General features: G+C 33.3%; 1 protein-coding gene across 5 annotated transcripts in view; it reads right to left on the bottom strand.

Annotated features, from left to right (window-relative positions):
* The window catches only part of mub (poly(rC)-binding protein mub), a 313,447-nt gene that overhangs the window by 44,997 nt on the left and 245,423 nt on the right, over positions 1 to 23,027 (bottom strand). For 3 of the 5 annotated variants that reach the window (XM_075305125.1, XM_075305128.1, XM_075305126.1), the window contains exons 3-8: positions 14,719 to 14,775; positions 14,534 to 14,650; positions 14,376 to 14,472; positions 14,136 to 14,299; positions 8,995 to 9,114; positions 1,187 to 1,324 (exon numbers count right to left, since the gene is read on the bottom strand). In XM_075305125.1, coding sequence (XP_075161240.1) covers positions 1,187 to 1,324; positions 8,995 to 9,114; positions 14,136 to 14,299; positions 14,376 to 14,472; positions 14,534 to 14,650; positions 14,719 to 14,775 — 693 coding nt within the window. The remainder of the gene's footprint in view (positions 1 to 1,186; positions 1,325 to 8,994; positions 9,115 to 14,135; positions 14,300 to 14,375; positions 14,473 to 14,533; positions 14,651 to 14,718; positions 14,776 to 23,027) is intronic. The other 2 variants (XM_075305127.1, XM_075305129.1) reach the window with 1 other exon arrangement.

Raw genomic sequence — 23,027 nt, 5'->3', positions numbered from 1 at the left:
TTACAAGTTAGTCATTATAACTCGCCGCAATGTAATGCAACGTGTAATGACAGCTTTACTCCTGGTAATGTCAATTGTAATGAGATGTGGTTACCTAGTTTTTGCTGGGTAATTAAAAAATTTCAATGAAAACACACTAATGCCATTATTCGACGATCACCTAATCAATATCTTGCTGATGCATTGTCAACGGTTAGTTGTGCAGCTTATCTTAGAATTGGTCTAAATCCATGGCGTATTATTTCCAATATTTGGCTTAGTCATTAGCCACCGGCGCCCAGGGAGAAAATTAATAAAAGCCGCCGTTGACAAAAATGCATGGAGCAGTAAAATTTTATTTCTATTCAGTTTATATTGAGTAGGACATGTAGTCTCAATATTTTTAACATTTTTTCCACAAGAAACCCTCTTTAATCTTTCTAATTTCAATTTGATAAAGAATTTTGACAACAGGTAATTAATTTAACATTACATATTTTGGTAGTTTTCAATATCTTTTGTTCAGAACCTTCCACAATTGAAGATGTAATGTGGGAGAAATTAATCAATTAACACCATTGGATTAGTTTTTCATTTCTTCGTTTACGATTTTCTTAGACTTTGAAGCATAAAAATAAAATAAAAATCATATTTGTAATTTCCTCCCTTAATGGACCGACTTCTACCTATAAACAATAACGTACATCTGAACTACTACAATACACAGAGGGAGGGAGGGGTGGCATATATTTACTAAAACATCAATATTTTCGAGAAGAGGTTAAAGGTAAACAATACTAAAAACCAAACTACATTTTGTATACAATTTTAATACCATATCAACAACTTTTTTATACTTTATTTTTTTCGGTCGGGAGGGTGGGTTGTGGAGCGGGGGCGTTGGGGTCATAAACATTCAAACTTGTTTCATGACAATATTAAAAGGTGGAATGATAGTGAAATGCATATACATTGGCTAAGGGCGGGGGCAGGAAGGTGTGAACACAAACAAGGCTTTCATCAACATACTATTTTCGAGCAGGGGCAAGAGGGTATTTAGGATGGCATTTGTTGGAATTTAAAGGGTAATTGATATAGAAGAGAATGTATACGACAATGAGAGAGAGCAAGAGAGAGAAACTGGACGGGGGTGTATTAAATAGATGCAATGCAATGCTTTCAAACAATTTCTTCAACCAAAACTCACATCGGGCAATTGCTGTAGGTGATGGTGTGCTGGTACCGCTCCTTGCAAATGTGCGCCCTTTAATAAAGGATCCGTTAAACCCGATATACCAGCATGTAGACCACCGGTAGCCAAAGCAAGTGGAAATACTGGACAGGTCTAAAGAGGTGTATAGTTGTTGTTCATATATATATGTAGAGTTATAGATTCATTTCGAATATGCAATTGCAAAAAGTGTAATAGTAATAGTCACAGTAGGTTCATATTGAGGTGTTGCAGTTGTCGTCGAAGGATGGTGAATTAGATGATGATAGTGTTTTGTGAGTGATGTTTTTTTGTTTGTTTTGTTATCGTTTAATAAACAAAATCTCAGTGGACCACAGATAGTGTGAGTATGTGTGTATGTAAGAGAGAGTAAGTATGGCCAATAGAGATTTGAAAACAATTCAATTTTGGAATTGTAGTAATTTGTATATGTGTGTGCATGTGAGTTTTCACCAAGTTTGTTTTGTATATTGCATGTCATTGGTTTTAAGAGAGTTGTTTTTTTTTTGTTAGTTTGTGGTTGATGATATTTAGTGGTCACCCAGTGTATTGAGTTTAGTTTTATTTTTCATTTGGTATTCGTAACATGTAGAGTTTTCAATTGAAATTGGACAAATAAACAAAAAAAAGTGGAAGAAAAAAGACAAACAGTATGTAAATAATAGGTATATATATCTGAATATTAAAATCGATTAAAAACAAATTGAAATAAAGGGAATCTTGAATATGAATCAAATGAATATTGATCTATAGCAGTAAACAATGAAAATACAAAAGTTCAGCGGTAAACAAATCATGTCTAACGACTGAGTAAAAGAATTTGCAAGTACTAATGCCCATACAATAATATGTTCAAATTTTGCATAGATTATGCAATTGTATATAGCTTTACACAGATAAATATCTAAGAAAAACAAAAGAAACCTCAGAAAAATCCTATGTAGAAATAAACTATTAAATGAGTTAACATTTCATTTTATAATTTTCTTTAACAGAGTAAAGTTTCAAGAATACAAGACAAAAAATATATTTTTTATAAAAAAAACAATTCCGGAAATGTACACTGAAAGAAGAGTTTTCTTTTGTGAAGGGCGAAATTTTAGACATATGAACTTTTCTTTGGATGCTAATAAATTTGTTTTAAAAGCAAAGAAAAAAGATTAGACAGCATCATTGCATCACTTGTTGCAAATTCGGATAAATTTTACGTTTTTCTTAAAATTTGTTAGAGTTAGGTAATACCAGCCCGTTATTTTAGGCTCACTTAGATAATTCAGTCCCTTGTGATACCACAAGTACCAACTTCTCTCTTATCAGTGCTGCCCCATGTTTAGACCATTGACAAGATGGGACCACTTGGAGAAACTTTGAAACACTCAGAAATGTGACCAGCATTCATCTAATAAATCATCTCTGAAAAAAATTTTTAGAGTTTGGTCGAAATTGGTATTGAACCCATGACCATTCGTATGCAAGGCGGGAGTTCTTCCAAAGGCACAACTTTACAAGCGCTTCCAGAAGATGAACGAACTCCCAAAGATGTTCTTTATTTTAACTAAACTACCTTTAATTCAATTTTTTATAACTCGCCTTTTTTTCTTATTTTTAATGAGTAATTTAACATTTTTTGTTTCAAAATGGTTAAAAACAGAGTAAGAATTAATAAAATGGTACAAATTATTTCAATTTTGTCAAACAAAAATGCTAAATTTCTCAAAGTATTTTAGGTGAAGCATTTCAGACAAGCATTAGAATGCGTAAAATATGACAACATTTTTCAATTCACATCCAAAACACTGAATTCGGATCACACCGTGAGAAGTGATGCTGTTGAAATGGTGGACGTCCGTCCTATGACAAGCCCATGTTAAATTCATCGCTTTTGCGCCAATTTTGCACTACTTCCGGAGCCAAAAAGAACATTTTCACTACTTTTTGGGCGACACCTTTTTTGCTGGGTGATTAAGCTATTTCTTATTATAAACTAGCTATTTCTTATCAATAAATATACATATAGCCACTAGCCAAATAGATCAAATTCTTTATGAATGTACATGAGAAAACTTTGATGAGGGTGGGTTTGAGTTGGCTACTATCGCTTTGTTATTTGATGAAACAAAAAGGATGGAAACCAAATCTAGAGTAAATGGAATCATTAACTCTAGGTGATCAAGAATTAAACGTGGTAAAAAGTCAATGTATGTACGGCAGAAGGAACGGAAATGGTGGCTTGTATTGGGATGCGAAAAGTCAAGACAATAATATTAGGTCAAATATGGGCTCGAATGAGGCACATAACGGGTGAAAATAATTTACGAATGTCATTTAAATGAGCATATTGTCCTTTTTTTTACAAAATTAAAATTTCCATATATCTCACTCAAGAGCAATGACAGATAGAGAGAAAGAGAGCATACGATATGAGTTTTGGATTATAGGTTCAATATGTATTGGTTGGGGTTCAAGAGACAGAAAGAGAGAGAGAGAGTGGATAGAGATCTATAGTAGATAAATGTATTTGTATATATATGGTATAATAAAGAGATGTGAGGGCTCGGGCAGAGGGATATGAAATTTAGACGAATTGTTTTTTTCAGTTAAATATACACAAATTAACGTTGATAGCTATTGTTATAGTTATTAATAATATTTTGCTTGGCTTAGGGACATGATGGTATCAGTTATATAAGGGAATCACTATCAGTTCACAAAGAATAGTAAATGATTACACAAATCGGTGTTGCTAAAAACATAAAAATCACACCAATCACACTATACAACAAACAATTTCACCCATATTTTAAAATTATATTTTCTTATCTTAGGCTAGTTGGCCTAAAAGGTCTATTGAATATTGATACTCATTTTATAGGTTGGAAGAGGAGGATCTCCTTCTACACCGACTATTACTACTGTACGAAGACTTTCGTTTGCTCATTGATTTGGGTATAAAACCCACGTTTAGTTCATAAATAGTTTGATGCATTCATGGGCCATGGAAAATTAAACAAAAAAAATTAAACCAAAACAAACAAAAAATGTTTTTGCAAAAAAACTAGTCAAATTTCGCCTCAGGTTAACGATGGTCTGTTTCCTGTAAGTGTAAAGAACATACACTTCTTGAATATATTTTGAGAGCAATATATAAAAATAAGCTGTGAAGTCAATTAGACAAGGTGGAGAGAAAAACAAATCATTATAAAGAAAAGCATAGGGATTCTGGGTGACTAAACTCTTTTTTTATATATTGTTGCATAGTGTAATTGACATAAAGGTGGCTAGGATGAAAATGTCCGTGAAAGATTGAATCAGAAATCTATAGTGATTTGACAATGATATCAGCAAACTTAAAGACCATCATGCGCTTAGGTTGCCTACAATTTCCATAAACCAAATCCAATTGCACATATCAATCGTTAGCAACCACATGGGAGACTATGTGATATTAGATTAATGCTCCCACACATTTACGGGTGACATTTTCCTTCCTCGAATTCTGACGGTTTTCTAATGTTGTATAGACAGATTAATTTTTGTGGTAGGAATTCAAAAAGAAAATTCATCAAACGGAATTTACCATACATTGAAGTTTTTGTTTTTTTTTAAGGTGACTTTAAGGGGAATATTTTGTATTGTTGGAATTTTGCTTCGGAGGAGGGGGCATTTGTTCGGACATAATAAATGGGATTTTAGTTTATATATAGTATATGCGAATTGTTTTATTTTGTTGTTGTTTATAAATAAGAATACTGAACTCGAGTTTGTAAGTGGTGGCGGGTGGGCGGTCGGACGGTCAAATGGATGGCTGGTGGTGGTGGCACAGAAAATATTATTTTTCGATTTTACTAAATGGTAGACAATTATTTTGATTTATTTATTTGGTTTCATTAAACTAAATATATAAATTGAAAGTATCAAAAATATGTAAAATTTAATGATAGACCTACTTTTAGCAACTGCTCGCGAGCCCTCGCATCCTAGCGTTAAAATGTTGCCCACTTTATTATTTATTTCTCTTTTTTTCCTTTCTTTTGTTTTTGCCCACACAACATATAAAGCTGATAGTTGAGTTGTTGCTGTTGTTGTTGTGGTGGTGGTGATGGAAGTAGTAGTAGTAGTAGTGAAGTCTTAAGATTGTGTGTTCTACTCATATAACGAGAGCCTTATGCTCTCACAGCTGATCAAGGAACTCTGAATAGAATGTCGTTCTCATAGAGAATAAGCGTTGATGATATGCCATCAAATATTACCCCGTTAATACCAAAATATACAAAGATTTCTCTATACTCTTGCAAACTTAACCTAAGAGAAAAAGTGCAGAAAAATTAAAAACAAAATATACTGAATAAACAAAAAAATTAATCATTAAAACACAACGATAACAATACACGTGAGACGAAGTTTTCGGTATTTTTTATTATTTTATATGTTGTGAAGGGGATGTAAGATTGGAAAAAATTTGGGATCTTAAGAAAAGAAAAAAAATTCTATCGTAGATCGAAACATGGGTCTTAGTTATACTCGTCGATATTAATGGTCAGGAGCAAAGTAGAAAAAAGCATATTGAGACATGAGTTTATCAAAAAATCACAAAGCTTTAAAGATCCTAAAAATAGGAAAATGTTGCGAGAATTTCGTAAATGTGTCACATGTTCTTAAAATACAAATTTTATTTTTGCTTAGCACAGAAGATGCATTTCCCTGGTATAAGGTTTTTTTCACCCAAAGTCGATAATATTTTCAGTGAAGGCGTTTTATCCTTAAAGTTAGGAGATTGATCTTTAAAATTGGTATCTTTACACAAAACCAAATTCCATAGAACTGAGGTTAATTGGTCCTACAAATTTCGGAACAAATCTCCATTTTTTGTATCGTGACTATAAAGCTAAAACGTAGTCAGAAATTAGAGTTGTCTTTCAAGAAACTTTTTACTCGATACATGTAAAAAATTTATACTTTAAGCAGAGTTTGAATTTAGAAATTTAATTTGTGATTAACACTGACTCGGAATCAATACCAAAATCTTTAGAGCAAAGACAAAATCGGTTCATATAATTCACGCATATCATTCAATAATGCTGGCGATATTTGTCAAAGGGTTGGTCTTGAGAAACTTCTCTACAATCAGAATCCCATAATCACGGTTGCCACTCGTGCCAAAAATAATCTACCAAAATTTGAAAAATAATTATAGCAAAATCTACCAAATTTAAAAATCTTATGTTGAAGTGTTTGGTCAAATTTTTGGGGTTAATATGAAAAAAAAAAATGTTTTTTTATTCGAATGAATGAATGATCCCTCCTAATAGCGACAATTTTTTTGGGTGTATGTATAAATATCCCTTGAACCATAGCGGTAGGCGAAACATTTTTGCCGCGACGACAAATACAAAAGCTTGTCGGCGAATATTTACCTTTTTTCATGTTACCGAGTTTATTTGTCGTCAATACAGCATGCTTTTTCAATATTAAACATTGAAGTTGAATAAAATTATGCAATGGCTTGTTATTTATTGAGTTATTTCAATAAAAAGTTATTTCCACGTGACCAAGCAACAACAATGCCTAGTGGTGAATTCAAAAAATGCATAAGCGATGGCAACACTATACCATATTCGCCAAGGAATTAGAATAGAATTTAATTTGGCGACACGCCGCTAGCCGGCACGGTATTCCGTCGTGGATTTTGGGCTTCCCATAAGAAATACACGTAAATAAGTGTTCGCCTACCGCATATCGGTATGGTTATATTTACACACTAAAGCGTAGAATTTTAAATGCTTTAACAATTTTAGCTTGCACCAACAAGAGAAAGTCTCTACACTGAGAAAAATATTTACGTGATATTAAAGATTACGCATCCTACATTTTAGGATGCGAAATTTACAAAATATTAAAATTTACAAATTTCTTGAAAATAATGAAATTTTAATAAAAATAAAGTTTATAATCTTTGCTTCAAAATGTTTTTTTTCATTAAATTTAGGAAACAAATTTTGTAAATTTGAACTAAGGCTAATTTTCCTTAAAGTAAAGAAACAATTTTTTGATTTAAAGAAATTGTCCTTAAATTAACTGAAATATTGAAACTGTAGATTTAAGATAAAAATGCTTCAAATATAGGCTAAGACTTATATTGAGGATTAAGCGTCTTTAGTTTAACGTTTTTTTTCTTTTACCTTTAAGGAAACATTTTCACTTTGAAGTATCCGTCATAATTTGGATTTTTAAAGTGGCATTTGTTTGTACGTGAGTACCTTATTAATAAACAGTGAAAAGAGAATGAAAATTTGATAAATGAGATCTGTATCCTAATTTTAATTTTATTGGTCCTAGATTTAAAGCTAGATAGGTCGCTAAAAAAATTTCATTATTTTAAAGAAGCAGCATCTTTGGCTCGGAATCAATACCAAAATCTTTAAGGGAAGGTCAAAATCTTTGGATCCAAGTAAACTTTTTTTTTTGAGTGTATATCCACAAAAAGGCAGAACTTACTCATAATCGATTTTGATAGTATGAACTAACACCAAAATTAAAATTTTTAAATATACCGAATTTATAGAAAATTATTCAAAACTTTATTTCTATTTTGCAAAATTTATTGTTATAGAAAATTTTCTCAACATTTGATTTCTATTGAAAATTTGGTCTACATTTTATTTCTGTGGAAATTTTGGTCAACATTTTCCCTTCAAATAAAGAAACACATTTTTGATTTAAATAAATCGTCTCTAAATCGACTGAAATATTGAATCTTTATTGATTAGCATGCTCGCCTTGAATACATAAGATCGTGGTCTAAGTGAGCCTAAAATATCGGGCAACTTTCATACCTAACGTTGCCTTATACTTATTTTGATGATTTTGCGTTTAAGTTTTTTTCTGTTTGAAATTTGAACAAATAGTGCTGGCTTTCCCTTTAACTTCACACGTTTTGCTGATTTTGGTGAATTTTCTGCTGTGCCTACTAACATATTTTTTCGGGTGCAAATAATATTTTCCGCTATCTGCTACCAACCTATGTCAATGTCGTTCTATGTGGTAAGACTGCCAAATTAGTCAAAAGTTGACCAAGAGTCCAAGCATAAAAAAAAACAATCTCGAAGCCCTATTTTAGAACTGCCAATTACAACTCTCTTTTCAATTATTATTGCTCATTTTAACATGTAATATAGACGTCATAACTAGTAATTTAAGTAATTTTTGTGAGATTTGATAAAACCCATAGATTGTTGATTAAAACAAAACTAAAAGGACGAGGCTATTGAAACGCTATTGAAACGCTATTGAAAAGGTAGTAGGAATCATGGGACAAATATAATGAAAATAAAACAAAGTGACAATATTTGCTTCCATCAACGAAATCCTCTAGGAGACATTGGACACGGGACACGGGTTGGCATTAAAAAAAGTAGAGGACAAACAAATTGAAACGCAAGAGTATAGCATCCATAGAAAATTATATATATAAAGACGGAGAAGACAAGGAGCTTGTAGAGAAATTATAATGTAGTTAAACGCAACACAAATATTAATCGAGTGAGCGAGAGAAATAGAGAGAGAGGAGTGTAGAGAAATTAAGTTGAAAGAGAAAAGTTGACGGCAAAGTTGTATACAATAAAGCCAACTCTGTTTTGTTTTAAGGCGAAAAAGGCATTGGTGGTGGTTATGATGAGGTATTTGGCCAGGAATAACGGTTAACAAATTTGACTTTTTCTATAGCGACAGACATATTTCGGAAACCAGGTTGGGAAGGAATGCTGGGATATACATGCATAAATTACCTCTTGTGCTGGTACAGCATAATTGCCCTGTATGGTGAAAGCTTGTCCATTAGCCAAGATGACGGGTCCAGATACTTGCGGTTTTGGCCTATAAGGAATGGTGGCACCCCTTGGAGGTGACTGTAAATAGTTTAAAAAGATAAACAAAACCATGTGTTTCAGTTAAATTTATAGTATACAATAGGAAAGAAATAAAACAAATGAAAAAATAAATCTTTATTCCGAAAGGATATTTTATACATGGTAAATGAATTCTTAAAAGACAAAACAAAAAAAAAAGGGGAAAGGAAACTTAAGTTAAATTGTTTTCCACATGTATCCTTTCGAAGCAAAGTATTATTTTAATTACATAGTTTAGTACAGTGCTTTACATTAAAATAAAAAAAAAAAAACAAGTATATACGGGCGTAAGTTCGGCCAGGCCGAATCTTATGTACTCTCCACCATAGATTGCGTATCGAATTACTTGGGTTGCGGTAACACTTGCCGATGGCAAAGTATCTTAAAATTTCTAAACATCGTCTTCTAAACTGTAAGTTACGGGTAGATTAAATACGTGTATAATTCAGTTTGACAAAATAAAATTTTGACAAAATTTTCTATAGAAAAAAGCTTTTGACAAAATTTTCTATAGAAATAAAATTTTTACCAAATTTTCTATAGAAATAAAATTTTTACCAAATTTTCTATAGAAATAAAATCTTGACAAAATTTTGTATAGTAATAACATTTTGACAACATTTTCTATAGAATTAAAATCTTGAAAACATTTTCTATAGAAATAAAATTTTGACAAAATTTTCTATAGAAATATTTTGACACAACATACTACAGTAATAAAATTTGGACAAAATTTTCTATTGAAATAAAATTTTGGTAGTTTTGTGTGATTGGTCATCGGCTATATATAACTATAGACCGATATAGACCAATTTTTGCATGGGTGTTAGACTTTAACTAGCGCACAGTACCAAATTTCAATCGGATCGGATGAAATTTGTTCCTCCAAGAGGCTCCGGAGGTCAAATCTGGGGATCGGTTTATATGGGGGCTATATATAATTATGGACCGATATAGACCAATTTTTGCATGGTTGTTAGATATAATATACAAACACCACGTACCAAATTTCAACCGGATCGGATGAATTTTGCTCCTTCAAGAGGTTCCAGAGGTCAAATATGGGGATCGGTTTATATGGGGGCTATATATATTAAATATGGACCGATATGGACCAATTTTTGCATGGGTGTTAGAGACAATATACTAACACCACGTACCAAATTTCAACCGGATCGGATGAATTTTTCACCTTCAAGAGGCTCCGGGGTCAAATCTGGGAATCGGTTTATATGGGGTCTAAATATAATTATGGACCGATATGGACCAATTTTTGCATGGGTGTTAGAGACAATATACTAACACCACGTATCAAATTTCAACCGGATCGGATGAATTTTCCACCTTCAAGAGACTCCAGAGGTCAAATCTGGGGATCGGTTTATATGGGGGCTATACGTAAAAGTGGTCCTATACGACCCATTTGCAATACCATCCGACCTACATCGATAACAACTACTTGTGCCAAGTTTCAAGTCGATAGCTTGTTTCGTTCGGAAGTTAGCGTGATTTCAACAGACGGACGGACATGCTTAGATCGACTCAGAACTAGAGGTGTGCACGTGAGTAATATTTTGCTCACGCTCACGCACACTCACGACGGAGAAATCTTATTCACGCACACTCACGCACGATATTTTTTGGTAGGACTCACGCTCACTCACGTTCACGAAAAGAAAATTTATACTCACGCACACGCACGAAAATCTTTTAAATCTTTTACATGCTCTGAATGAATAAATAAATAAATAAATAAATAAATGTCGTGATTCACGAAAAACCTCGTGACTCACGAATAATTTTATGAGTAATTTACCTATAGAACCTGACTAAAAACATGAATATGATTAAAATCGAGAGCGTTATAAAACTGGTTAACACCTAGGATGTCACTAAAATTATAAATGAATTCAACTCGTAGGCATTTTATGTTCGTAAGCGGGATTATTTTCGTGATCGTGTTTTTCCGAAATTCGTTACTCACGCACACTCACGACGATATTATTTTCGTGACCCACGCTCACGCACGACATTTGATTGGTTAATCACGCACACTCACGCCGTAGCCGTCAGCGTGACTCACGAATCACGCGTGAGTGACGAACATTTTCGTGAGTCACGACAATTTCGTGTCACGTGCACACCTCTACTCAGAACTTCACCATAACCCAGAATATATATACTTTAAGGGGTCTTAGAGCAATATTTCGATGTGTTACAAACGGAATGACAAAGTTAATATACCCCCCATCCTATGGTGGAGGGTATAAAAAAGTAATAACAATAAAAACCTCTCATTGCAAACGTAATTGATAATTGGTAAACAATTTCTATTAAATGGAAATGTTGTTTACTGTGGCTAGGGCATGCCCTTTGCGAAGAATACAACAAATTTGTGTGATGTCTGAAATTACCCATGAAAATCTGATTAATTGTAACTAAATCCAATCATTGTATTGCTGGGTTATGGCAAAATTACTTTTGGTAAGCACTTTTTCACCTGAACTATGTACCCAGTTTTTGCAGGGCAGCTCTGTATTCTTTTCAGATTGGTTAGTTCAGGGACTTGGGAAGTCAGAATCAAGAAATTGATATTCCAGTTTTTTTAATATAAAACTTTTTTGCTTTGAAAAATTAAAAAAAAAAAAAACTTCTAAAATCGTTGTGTCTAGAAATGTTGAAGTTTGACTCTTAGTAATTTCAAATATTTGGTTATTGGTTGAAATCGATCCCAATCTATTTTTTCGATTTTTTCATGTTGCCCAAGGCCGATATTTACCGTTGGCTAAAATGAACAAATTGATTTTCAAAGTTAAAATCAATATTTCGACTTCGAAGTAAAAAATCAACTTTAGCAAAGATGGAAATAAAAATTAATCCTTTCACTACCGATGTCCACTACAGAGGACATTCGAAAACGACTCCAAACTCTAACTCCCCACTTAGTTTCGATTTATTTCTCGATGATTTTTTAAAGTAGAGGTTCTTATCTAAATAAGCTATAAATATTTTCCATATTGCTGGGCCCTAAAATGTATTTGCATAGTAGATATCAGGGAAATATATATATGGGAGCTATATCTAAAACTTAACCGATTTCTTCCAAAATCAATAGGGTTCTGACACAAAATACATACTTGTGCCAAATTTGAAGTCGATTGGACTTAAAATTTGATTACAAAAATGTGTTCACAGACAGACGGATATGGCTAGATCGACTAAGGGGCCGGCCCTGAACAATATTGCCAAAGACCATATGCCTATCTCGTCTCCTTCTGGGTGTTGCAAACATATGCACTAACTTATAATACCCGGTTCCACAATGTGGCGCAGGGTATAAAAACTTATCAAATCGTTTGTTGTTGTAGCAGCATGAAGAAGTTGACGAGAAAATCGCGCCTTCAATATAGGAGATTACTATTATGGGAGCCTGATTTACATCACTGATCATTTTATCCAATGATTTACATCACTGATAATTTTAGCCGGTTGTTAATGACCGAAAGCATGATATATAGCATCTTTGTTAGTGTTGAGAAGCGCCGAACACCAATACACTGGGATATCATTTAAACGATCTGCTCTAGATTAGGTTGCAAAGATTAGTCTGTTCTTCCATCTATGCCTACCCCACATAGTATACGACGTGAGTCTCTTCTCGACGTACATATACCTTAGATTTCCTTCAATCCATGTTACCATGAAGATCTAGGTATAGCATCTTCTGCCAAATTGTAAGATCTTTACCATGAGAGAGTAGGACGGACAGTGGCAAAGAAAATAGTCTTACGTTTAGTTGGTCACTAACGTTAGTCACTTATATTCGGAACGAAAATGCCCCAACTCTGTGTTCCGTCAAAATTTTCACGACACTGCTGATCATCTTAGCATTCTTCCTATATGTGCTCCAAGAGCCCATTTTTTGGCTTAGCCCGCTTTGATTGCATCGACCTTGCGTTCCCAATGTATACCTTCTCCTGTAGTACCCATTCGTATACCACCTGATCGATATGTTTCATTCTGAGCTATTTGTATCATTCTTCTCTACGCAGAATCGTCTCATATGGTTCGGTAGACATAACCGTATATCTGTGTTTGGGCCCGTCTCGTATACTCTCCACCCATGTTTCCCTATCCTAGGTCCATCTGTATAACAGTTGCCACCTTTAGGCACGAATTAGTTGCTTCCATTAACCCATAACTGTCTCCGGCACCGAAAGTTCTTTCACACCTTACACATATTTTTGGATACTAATACAATAGATGCCTGATTATTTCCTTCTCCTCAGCATCCCGACTTTAATCGCAATAATCGATTGATAACTGATGTCCTGAGAACACTACTGAATCTAATGTACGACTTAGGACTACATAGAGCTACACTTTTTTGGTGTGGTAACCATTATAGGCCTTTCATCGTACATTTCCCCTTGTAATTTCATTCTTATGCAATATAAGATTATAGGCTAGCTACAATGTGCAGCAGTGGAATATGAAAGGTGGTTCATAGTATTTCCAAACGTCACCTTTTCAGTTACCTATCTCACCCATATTGGCTGAAGATTGCTCAGCCATCTTGTTGAGAGGCTGTTGACAATGTATGGCTTCGAGTTCATAGAGGCCAATAGTTTGGACCATTCTGGCACTTCTTTTAGAGCTCATATTTCATTAAAACGCTACAGTCATCAGGTAGTATTTGAGCAATATCAACTTCCAGACCTATGTTATATTGTCATACTTCCTTGGGCAAAGAGAGACTCCTTGTGTCGGCATGTAGGACCGAGTGCAGTGAGGGGTCGACTACACTGTGGTTGGCAGATCCGACCTCACTGACTCCATTGGCAATATATTTAAAGACAATAGCTGAGGAAAATAGTCGTAAAGTTGGGTTGCACCGAGCAAAAGAGGCCGGGATTTCGCCCAAAACAAAGCTTTCATACTGAAATTGTTTCATAACACATTGTTTGATATGCAATTTAGAAATATTGGTCATATACATATACAATGTGTGTATCTCTTACCTCCAACATAACAAGACAAATCTGATAGATGCATTGGGTTATTTGTTCGGCTGTACCACTTAGAGTGACGGCACGTTCAGTTGAGTTTGGCAACATTTCACTTGCTACCTGAATGGAGCATCCTGTTGTCTGGCGTATTTCCTTAATTTTTGAACCACTTTTGCCTGAAAATCATAATGGAAAATGTGCACATTAATTAGTCGTCGTGTTTCTTGTGGCCAAATCCAATGGCAAACATACCAATTAACGATCCACATTGACTGGCAGGCACAATCAAACGAATGGGTATCTGTGTTTTACCACCTTTATTGACATCATTGTTGAACTGCGAGCACCACTAAGGCAAATAAAATGGTGTTGTTAGTGTTTTCTCGTATGAATATCGTCAGAATACTAACCTCTTCGAATTTCTTGGTGATTAAGGTAAATGCCGAATAAATTGCACTGGTTGTACCAGACACCGTGACAATACGTTCCGGACATGAACCATCAGATATATTGATTTTTGCCCCAGACTAAAATGAAAATGAGATCAAACATGAATTCGCAATTCCAGTAAAATATTGTTTCGAAACAAACTCACCTCTTCTCTAAATCTGTTGACAATTTCACCTTTTTTGCCGATAATACTACCAACTTCCTGTAAAAAAAAAAACAAAAATAAAAAGACAAGGATTAATATCACATATCTTAGCGAAAGGTTCTGCTATAAATTTAAATTTGAATTTATATTCACGCAATTACTTTGGGTATATTATTGTTGTAATGTGAGGGCAGTTATATTAAGTTTTCTTGCTGATACAAACAAAAAAGAAAATGAAATCGTGGGAAAGAATTGCATCTTTGTATAGAAAATTTGTAATTTTTCAAAGTGCGACTTGGTACATGGGACTGTTTGTAAACCATAGTATACCAAGTCGAAAGTTGAAAAAAAATCGTCGTAAGCCCAAAGATTTCATTTCCATAAAATCGTACAATAGAAGACGCATTTCTCTGATATAAGGGGCTTTTACTTTAGTTAAAGTCGATAAACATTTCATTGAAGGCGTTTTGCCCTTAGATCGAGGTGATTCGACTTTAAAATGGTTATCTTTTTATAAATGAAAGTTCTAACAAAAATTGGATGAATTTTTGATGCTTTGGTAGATTTTTCACAATCTTCCTCTCCAACTAAGAGGTACTTAAATTTTCTATATATAGAAATAACATTTTGACAAAATTCTTTATAGAAATAAAATTTTGACAAAATTTTCTATAGAAATAAAATTTTGACAAAATTTGCTATAGAAATAAAGTTCTGACAAAATTTTCTATAGAAATTTAATTTTGATAAAATTTTCTATAGAAATTAGATTTTGATAAAATTTTCTATATAAACAAACTTTTGAGAAAATTTTCGATAGAATAAAATTTTAAGAAAATTTTCGGTAGAAGTAAAATTTTGACGAAATTTTCTATAGAAACAAAATTTTTGAGAAAATTTTCTACAGAAATAAAATGTTGACAAAATGTTCTATAGAAATAAAATTTTGACAAACTTCAAAAAACGTTGATTTTTAATTTTGTAAATTTTTGGTAAAATTTTCTTAAAATTAGATTGTTTTTGGCACGAGTGGTAACCGTGCCCCTGAGTCGATCTAGCCATGTCCGTCTGTCTGTGAAGACATTTTTGTAATAAAACTCTACACTCAAAAAAAAAGTGAACTCTCTATTTCACTAAAGCCAATTTAACTTTATTTTAGTTCATGGAACTATTATGTTTGGAGAAAGTTTCCTTTACTCCAATAATTTTTTGTTTACGTTAGTTAAATTAACTAAAACCGAGGAAGAAAATATACTCAAATGAAGCATAAAGATTAACTAAATTCATGTCTTCAACAAAATAGTTCAGAATTTCTTAAAATTTGTAAATTTTACCAAAAATGCGCCCATCATGAACTTCGTATGTGACTAAAGACATTTTTGCAATTTTGAACTCCAAGTTTTTCTTTGAAATTTCCAATTTTTCTTTAACAAGTGAAACAAGTATATACGGCCGTAAGTTCGGCCAGGCCGAATCTTATGTACCCTCCACCATGGATTGCGTAGAAACTTCTACGAAAGACTGTCATCCACAAATTTCAACTCACATGGTTGTTAAATATCATATACTACCACCACGTACCAAATTTCAACCAGATCGGATGAATTTTGCTTCTCCAAAAGGCACCGGAGGTCAAATCTGGGGATCGGTTTATATGGGAGCTATATATTATTATGGACTGAGAGGAACCAATTCCTGCATGATTGTTGGATACCCTATACTAACATTACGTACCAAATTTCAACCGAATGGGAAGAATTTTGCTCTTCCAAGGTGCTCCGGAGGTCAAATCTGGGGATCGGTTTATATGGGGCCTATATATAATTATGGACCGATATGGACCACTTTTTGCATGGTTGTTAGAGACCATATACTAACACCATGTACCAAATTTCAGCCGGATCGGATGAAAATTGTTGCTCTTAGAGGGTCTGCAAGCCAAATCGGGGGATCGGTTTATATGGGGGCTATATATAGTTATGGACCGATATGAACCAATTTTTGCATGGTTGTTAGAGACCATATACTAACACCATGTACCAAATTTCAGCCGGATCGGATGAAATTTGCTTTTCTTAGAGGCCTCGCAAGCCAAATTTGGGGGTCCGTTTATATGGGGGCTATACGTAAAAGTGGACCGATATGGCCCATTTGCAATACCATCCGACCTACATCAATAACAACTACTTGCGCCAAGTTTCAAGTCGATAGCTTGTTTCGTTCGAAAGTTAGCGTGATTTCAACAGACGGACATGCTCAGATCGACTCAGAATTTCACCACGACCCAGAATATATATACTTTATGGGGTTTTAGATCAATATTTCGATGTGTTACAAACGGAATGACAAAGTTAATATACCCCCCATCTTATGGTGGAGGGTATAAAAAACTTAATTATGTCTAGTAAATTTTCTTGAATTTGTCGAAAAATATTTACTTATTTTTATGACATCGGCGTGATGCCATTGTTTGTAATACTGTTTAGTTAAAATTTTCTAAAAATGTTCAAAATTTTCTAAAATTAAACGAAAGAGTTCTTCCTGGTGGGTTCACTGTTTTTTCAGTGTAGTATGAGTCCAATCGTCTTCAAATTTGGCACAAGTTTGTATTTTGGGTCAGAATAGAATTCTATATATTATGGAAAAAGATTTAGATTCGGTGAAGATGTAGATATAGCTTCCACTTATATATTTCGCCTGATATATGGTCCTAAAAGCCAGAGTTTTACCCTGATTTACTTCAAATAGTAATACACCCAAAAAAAAAGTGAACCCTATATGTCACTAAAGCCAATTTAAATCTATTTTAGTTCATGGAATTATTATTTTTTGAGAAAGATTCCTTAACTATAAAAATTGTTTGCGTACTTTAGTAAAATGAACTAAAAATTGGGAAAAAATTATAAACATATTTACTAAGATTTACTAAATTCGTATCTCCTACAAAATAGTTTAGAATTTCATAAAATTTGTAAATTTTTACCAATAATGCGACCATCTTGAACTTCGTATGACACCAAAGACATTTTTGCAATTGAACTTTAATTTTTTCCTTCACACTACGAAATTTTCTTTTTCAAGTGGAAAAAAAAAATAATTTTGTGTAATATTTTTTTGAATTTGTCGAAAAATAGATACTGATTTTTGTGAAATCGGCGTTACATCTGAGTTTGTAATACACTTCAAATTATTTTTTGTTTGTTTTAGTTACAATTATTTTAATTAATCATTTTTTTTAAATTAACCTGACGGGGTCACTGTTTTTTGAGTGTGGTATCATCAAGTGTGTTATATTCGATTGAAATCGGTTCAGATTTAGATATAGCTTTACAATACATATGTATAGGGATGCAGGGTATAATATACATTGAAAAAAGTTTCCGTAGTTAAACTAACGCTAAATGTACCTTATTTTTTTTTTTGGAAAAAATTATTTGCTTGTAGTTAAATTTTTTTCGAATTTTGCCACAGCTTAATGAAATCTTACTTTTTTTAAGTATGTCTCAAAAATTTTATGAACTAAACGTGAGTATAAAGTTCAATGACCGTACACATAAGTTCAATATGAACTAAAACAAATGAACATTTTCGTACGATTCCCGAAAATAGTAAGAATGAACTATTGTATGGTTAAAATGGTCATGATTTGGCGCCAATGATTTTCTTCTTTACTTTTAGGTAATTTTTCTTCAATGAGATGATGTAATTTCGTGAATTGCAGTTAAAAAGTACAACAGGGCATTAAAATTTCCTGGTTTTAACCCTTTCACTACCGAAATAAACCTAATATTAAAAACTTTAATTTTTCTTCTGTTTTTACTTGTACTAACAGCGTGTAGAACAAAAATTGTCATTTTGAGAACATACCTCAATTACTTCAAGAGCTATATGAGCTTGTTCTGAAAATTTGATTCTTGAATTGTGACCAAATGGCCTTACGAAAATAAGCACTAATTGGCCTATAATATCTTTCACAGTGTGAGAAAAAATACAAAAAAATATGCCGTAAAAGTATCAGCTATAGCTTTTGTATAAATGTCCATTTACTAAAAACATACAGTAGAAAAATTGTCTCAAATGTTCGTATTTTTCGTTTATTGTTAAAGAAAATTATAAAAAAATGTATTTTAGTGCTCACCAATATGGAAAATATTTATAGCTTATTTAGATTAAAGCCTCTACTTTAAAATAACATCGAGAAATAAATCGAAACTAAGTGGGAAAATAGAATTTGGTGACTTTTTCGAATGTCCTTCTAAGTGGACATCGGTAGTGAAAGGGTTAATTTTTTCTTCTATGAGATGATGTAATTTCGTGAACTGTAATTAAAAAGTACTACAGGGCATTAAGATTTCCTGGTTTTAACAACGCTTTGTGGAAATCTCAAAATGTGGAGTAAAATTTAGTTCAATTTTCGTGCGTGGTAGTTCATTCTTCCTATAAAACAGTTCACTTTTTTTCGGTGTACTCGCCCCGGCCCGACATTAGACTTTTTTCCTGTTTTTTTTTTTTTTTTGAATTAGAATTACCGGATCATGGAACACCAACTTGCGTTTAGAGTGTCTTACGAATTTCATTCTCGAACAAAGAAGTCATGAAGTTTGCAAATCCCTTAACCTCATAAAAGCTCACAGTCGACTTAGTCTACTTTGGAACTAAGATATCTTCTTTTTTTGCTGTGGTGCCGAATAATTGAGCATCAAGATTACAATGGATCTGTAGCATATATGAATTTATCCGCGATGGCCGTCATTGTGTGTGATAGTGACACATGGCACCACCATTTGCTTGGTCCGTTGGTTGATCAACGCTAGTACTCGACGGCACTTGCATATCTTTTACATGTGTTGTTAATCTGTTGCAGCAGAAATTGCATCGCAAATAAATCATTGACATCAAGAATAATAATTTCTTTGGCTATATCATATATATGGTAGACAGTTGTCGTTTGTATTGCCTGTACCTTTATTTAGGCACAGTGAATTCTTCGATGAAAGAAAGAAAAATACAATAAAAAAAATATAAACTAGGTGCAAAATTAATTTATAGAAATTTTATAATCTTTGTTTTTAAAGTTATCTTTGTTTGAATAAATTAAGGGTACCTAAGCTCATTTGATATAGTTTGGTTATTTCATTAACAACTTTTGCGATATATTTTGGTTTCCTTAAAAAAAGACATTTTAATTAAAAGGTTCTGGCAAATCAAACGAAATTAATTAGCCGTGTTCGATTCAGTGTTTAACTCAATTTGATAGCTAAGTACTAAGGGGTGTCGCATTACGTGTGAAGCCATTCGCAAAAAGCCTCCATGTTCTAAAAAAATGTTTGGTAAGGCAATAATGCAATGCTGCCCAATGATCCACACGCACAAGTGATTCTTTGTTCTGAAACAAATCCAACAAAGTTTTCTTTTATTGCCAAAGTTGTCTCTCCAAAGGCAGATACATTTTTTCTTCTGGTACCCGTTGTCACGTTTGACCCTAACAATGTCTGCATTTGTAATACAAACTGTAGTTAAAATTTTCTAAAATTAACCCAAACATTCCATCATAGTGGGTTCACTGTTGTTTGAGTGTGCCTCACTCTTCTTATATCCACCGATTTTTGAGCTAATTGCTAAATTAACAAACGAAAATATAATGAAGCAATTACAACAAAATAATTAATATTTAACGAAAAACCCATAGACAGAGAAGAAAACGCTTTTTGAGGAAACCCCTACAAAAAATATCATCGCGTGGTACGAAACACTAAGTCAGCCCAGTTAGACATGTCCAATGCAAATTGAATTGCAACTGATTAAGAACAAGTGCAGTTTACCGTATGTAATAGAGATTAGTCACAGTCGCTGCCTTATCGAACATGAAGTGAAAATAAGAACGGTGAAAAGAAGAACACGCAGAGAGAAACAATTATATTGGACCTTATCTTAGAAGGGAATGAATAGGCTATGGTGAATAGTTAAGATTGAACATACAGCAGTAAGTTCGACCGGGACGAATCTTAAATATCCACCACCCGAAGATAAATTCATAGATTTTACCTATGAAGACTAGATCAGATTCTAGATTTATAAGAATCATATTTGTTTGAGTTTTAGAGGAATCATAAACATCGTTTGCAAGTATGCAAGAAAATGATGAAATAACGCCTTGATTTGAAATCTAACATCTGTAGATTTTTACCCCCATTATTTAAATGATTACCAGAAGCAAAATCTGGAAATTATAATTCAGTTTCAAGCAATTTTCGTTATCAGTGCACATGGATTCAGCCTTTTCGGTACACCTGCTTTTGTTCCTAAAATACTTCTAGATTTAAAATTTCATGCAAATTTGATAAAAACTATGGTTTCTAAAAGCCAAAGAAGTAAAAGGGGGAGATCGGTCTATTTGGGAGATAAACCAAAACATGGACCATCACACGCCATTTTCGGCTCTCGTATTTAAGGTCCTAAAATACCTCTAGATTTCTCATTTCAGGCAAATTGGATAAAAACTACGGATTCTAGAAGCCCAAAAATAAAATCATTTCTTGCACATCTATTTATTTATAGTCCTAAAAACCTACAGATTTTTGATTTAAGGCAAAGTGGACAACAACTACAGTTTCTAGAAGCCCAAAAAGTAATATCGCGGGATCGGTCTATCTGATGGCTATATCAAAACATGGACCTATACTCACCATTTTCGGAATACCTTATTATGGTCCTAAAATACCTCTAGATTTCCAATTTGAGGCAAGTTGGATAAGCCCAAGAAGTAAAATATGGAGATCGGTCTATATGGGGGCTATATAAAAACATGGTCCGATATTCATCATTTTCAACACACCTCTTTAGAGGTTTAAAATACCCCTAGATTTCTAATTTCAGGCAAATTGGATAAAAACTACGGATTCTAGAAACCCAAGAAGTAAAATCGGGAGATCGGCCTATATGGGGGCTATACCAAAACATGGAACGATACCTACAATTTTTGACACACCTCTTTATGGTTCTAAAATACCTATCGATTTCTAATTTCAGACAAATTGGATAAAAACTACATATTCTAGACGCCCAAGAAGTAAAATCTGGAGATCGGCCTATATCAAAACATGGACCGATACTCACAAATTTCGGCACACCTCTTTATGGTCCTAAAATACCTCTAGATTTCAAATTTAAGGCAAATTGGATAAAAACTAGTGTTTCTAGAAGCCCAAGAAGTATAATCGGGAGATTGGTCTATATGGGGACTATACCAAAACATCAACCGATAGTCACCATTTTTGGCACACCTCTTTTTGGTGCTAAAATACCTCTGGATTTCCAATTTCAGGCGAATTGGATAGAAACTACAGATTTTATAAGCCCAAGACCCCAAATCGGGAGGTCGGTTTATATGGGGACTATATCAAAACCTGGACCGATATAGGCCATCTTCGAACTTGACCTACCTGCAGACTAAAGATGAGTTTGTCCAAAATTCAGCACGATTGTTTCATTATTGAAGACTGTAGCGTGATTACAACAGACAGCCAGTCAGACGGACATGACTATATCGTCTTAGAATTTCTCCCTGATCAAGAACATATATATATACTTTATATAGTCAGAAATCGATATTTCGATGTGTTACAAACCGATTATGACGCAGGTACCCGGATCACCAATTACATGGCACTCGGTTGCCACTCGAACCAAAAATGCCGAAATTTGCACTGAAAAAACAGTGAACCAACCAGCAAGAAAAATTTTGGTTAATTTTAGAAAATTTAGAATATTTTTAGAAAATTTGAACAAAAACAAGTAAATATTTTTCGACAAATTCAAGAAAATTTATTAGACATAATTAATTGTTTTCACTTGTTAATGAAAATTTTGTAGTTTGAAGGAAAAAAAATGGAGTTAAAAATTGCAAGAATGTCTTTAGTGCCATACGAAGTTCAGGATGGGCATATTTGTAGTAACATTTACAAATTTAAAGACATAATGAACTATGAGAAATACGAAATTAGTAAATCTTTATGCTTCATTTGTGTATAATTTTGTCCCGTTTTTTAGTCCATTTAATTAACGTACACAAAAAATTATTAGAGTAGAGGAGACTTTCTCTAAATATAATAATTCAATGACCTAAAATAACGTTAAATTGGCTTTAGTGAAATAGAGGGTTCACTTTTTTTTGGGTGTGCACTCAAAAAAAAAAAAAAAAAAAAAGTTTACTTGGATCCAAAGATTTTGACCTTCCTTTAAGGATTTTGGTATTGATTCCGAGCCAAAGATGCGAGTTCTTTATAATAAGGAAACTTTTTTGCGACCTA

This window comes from Haematobia irritans, chromosome 4 (genome assembly GCF_050003625.1).
Source record: "Haematobia irritans isolate KBUSLIRL chromosome 4, ASM5000362v1, whole genome shotgun sequence".
NCBI classification, from domain to species: Eukaryota; Metazoa; Arthropoda; class Insecta; order Diptera; family Muscidae; genus Haematobia; species Haematobia irritans.
The sequence above is the reverse complement of the archived record's forward strand: the minus strand, read 5'-3'. Positions and strand labels throughout refer to the sequence as shown.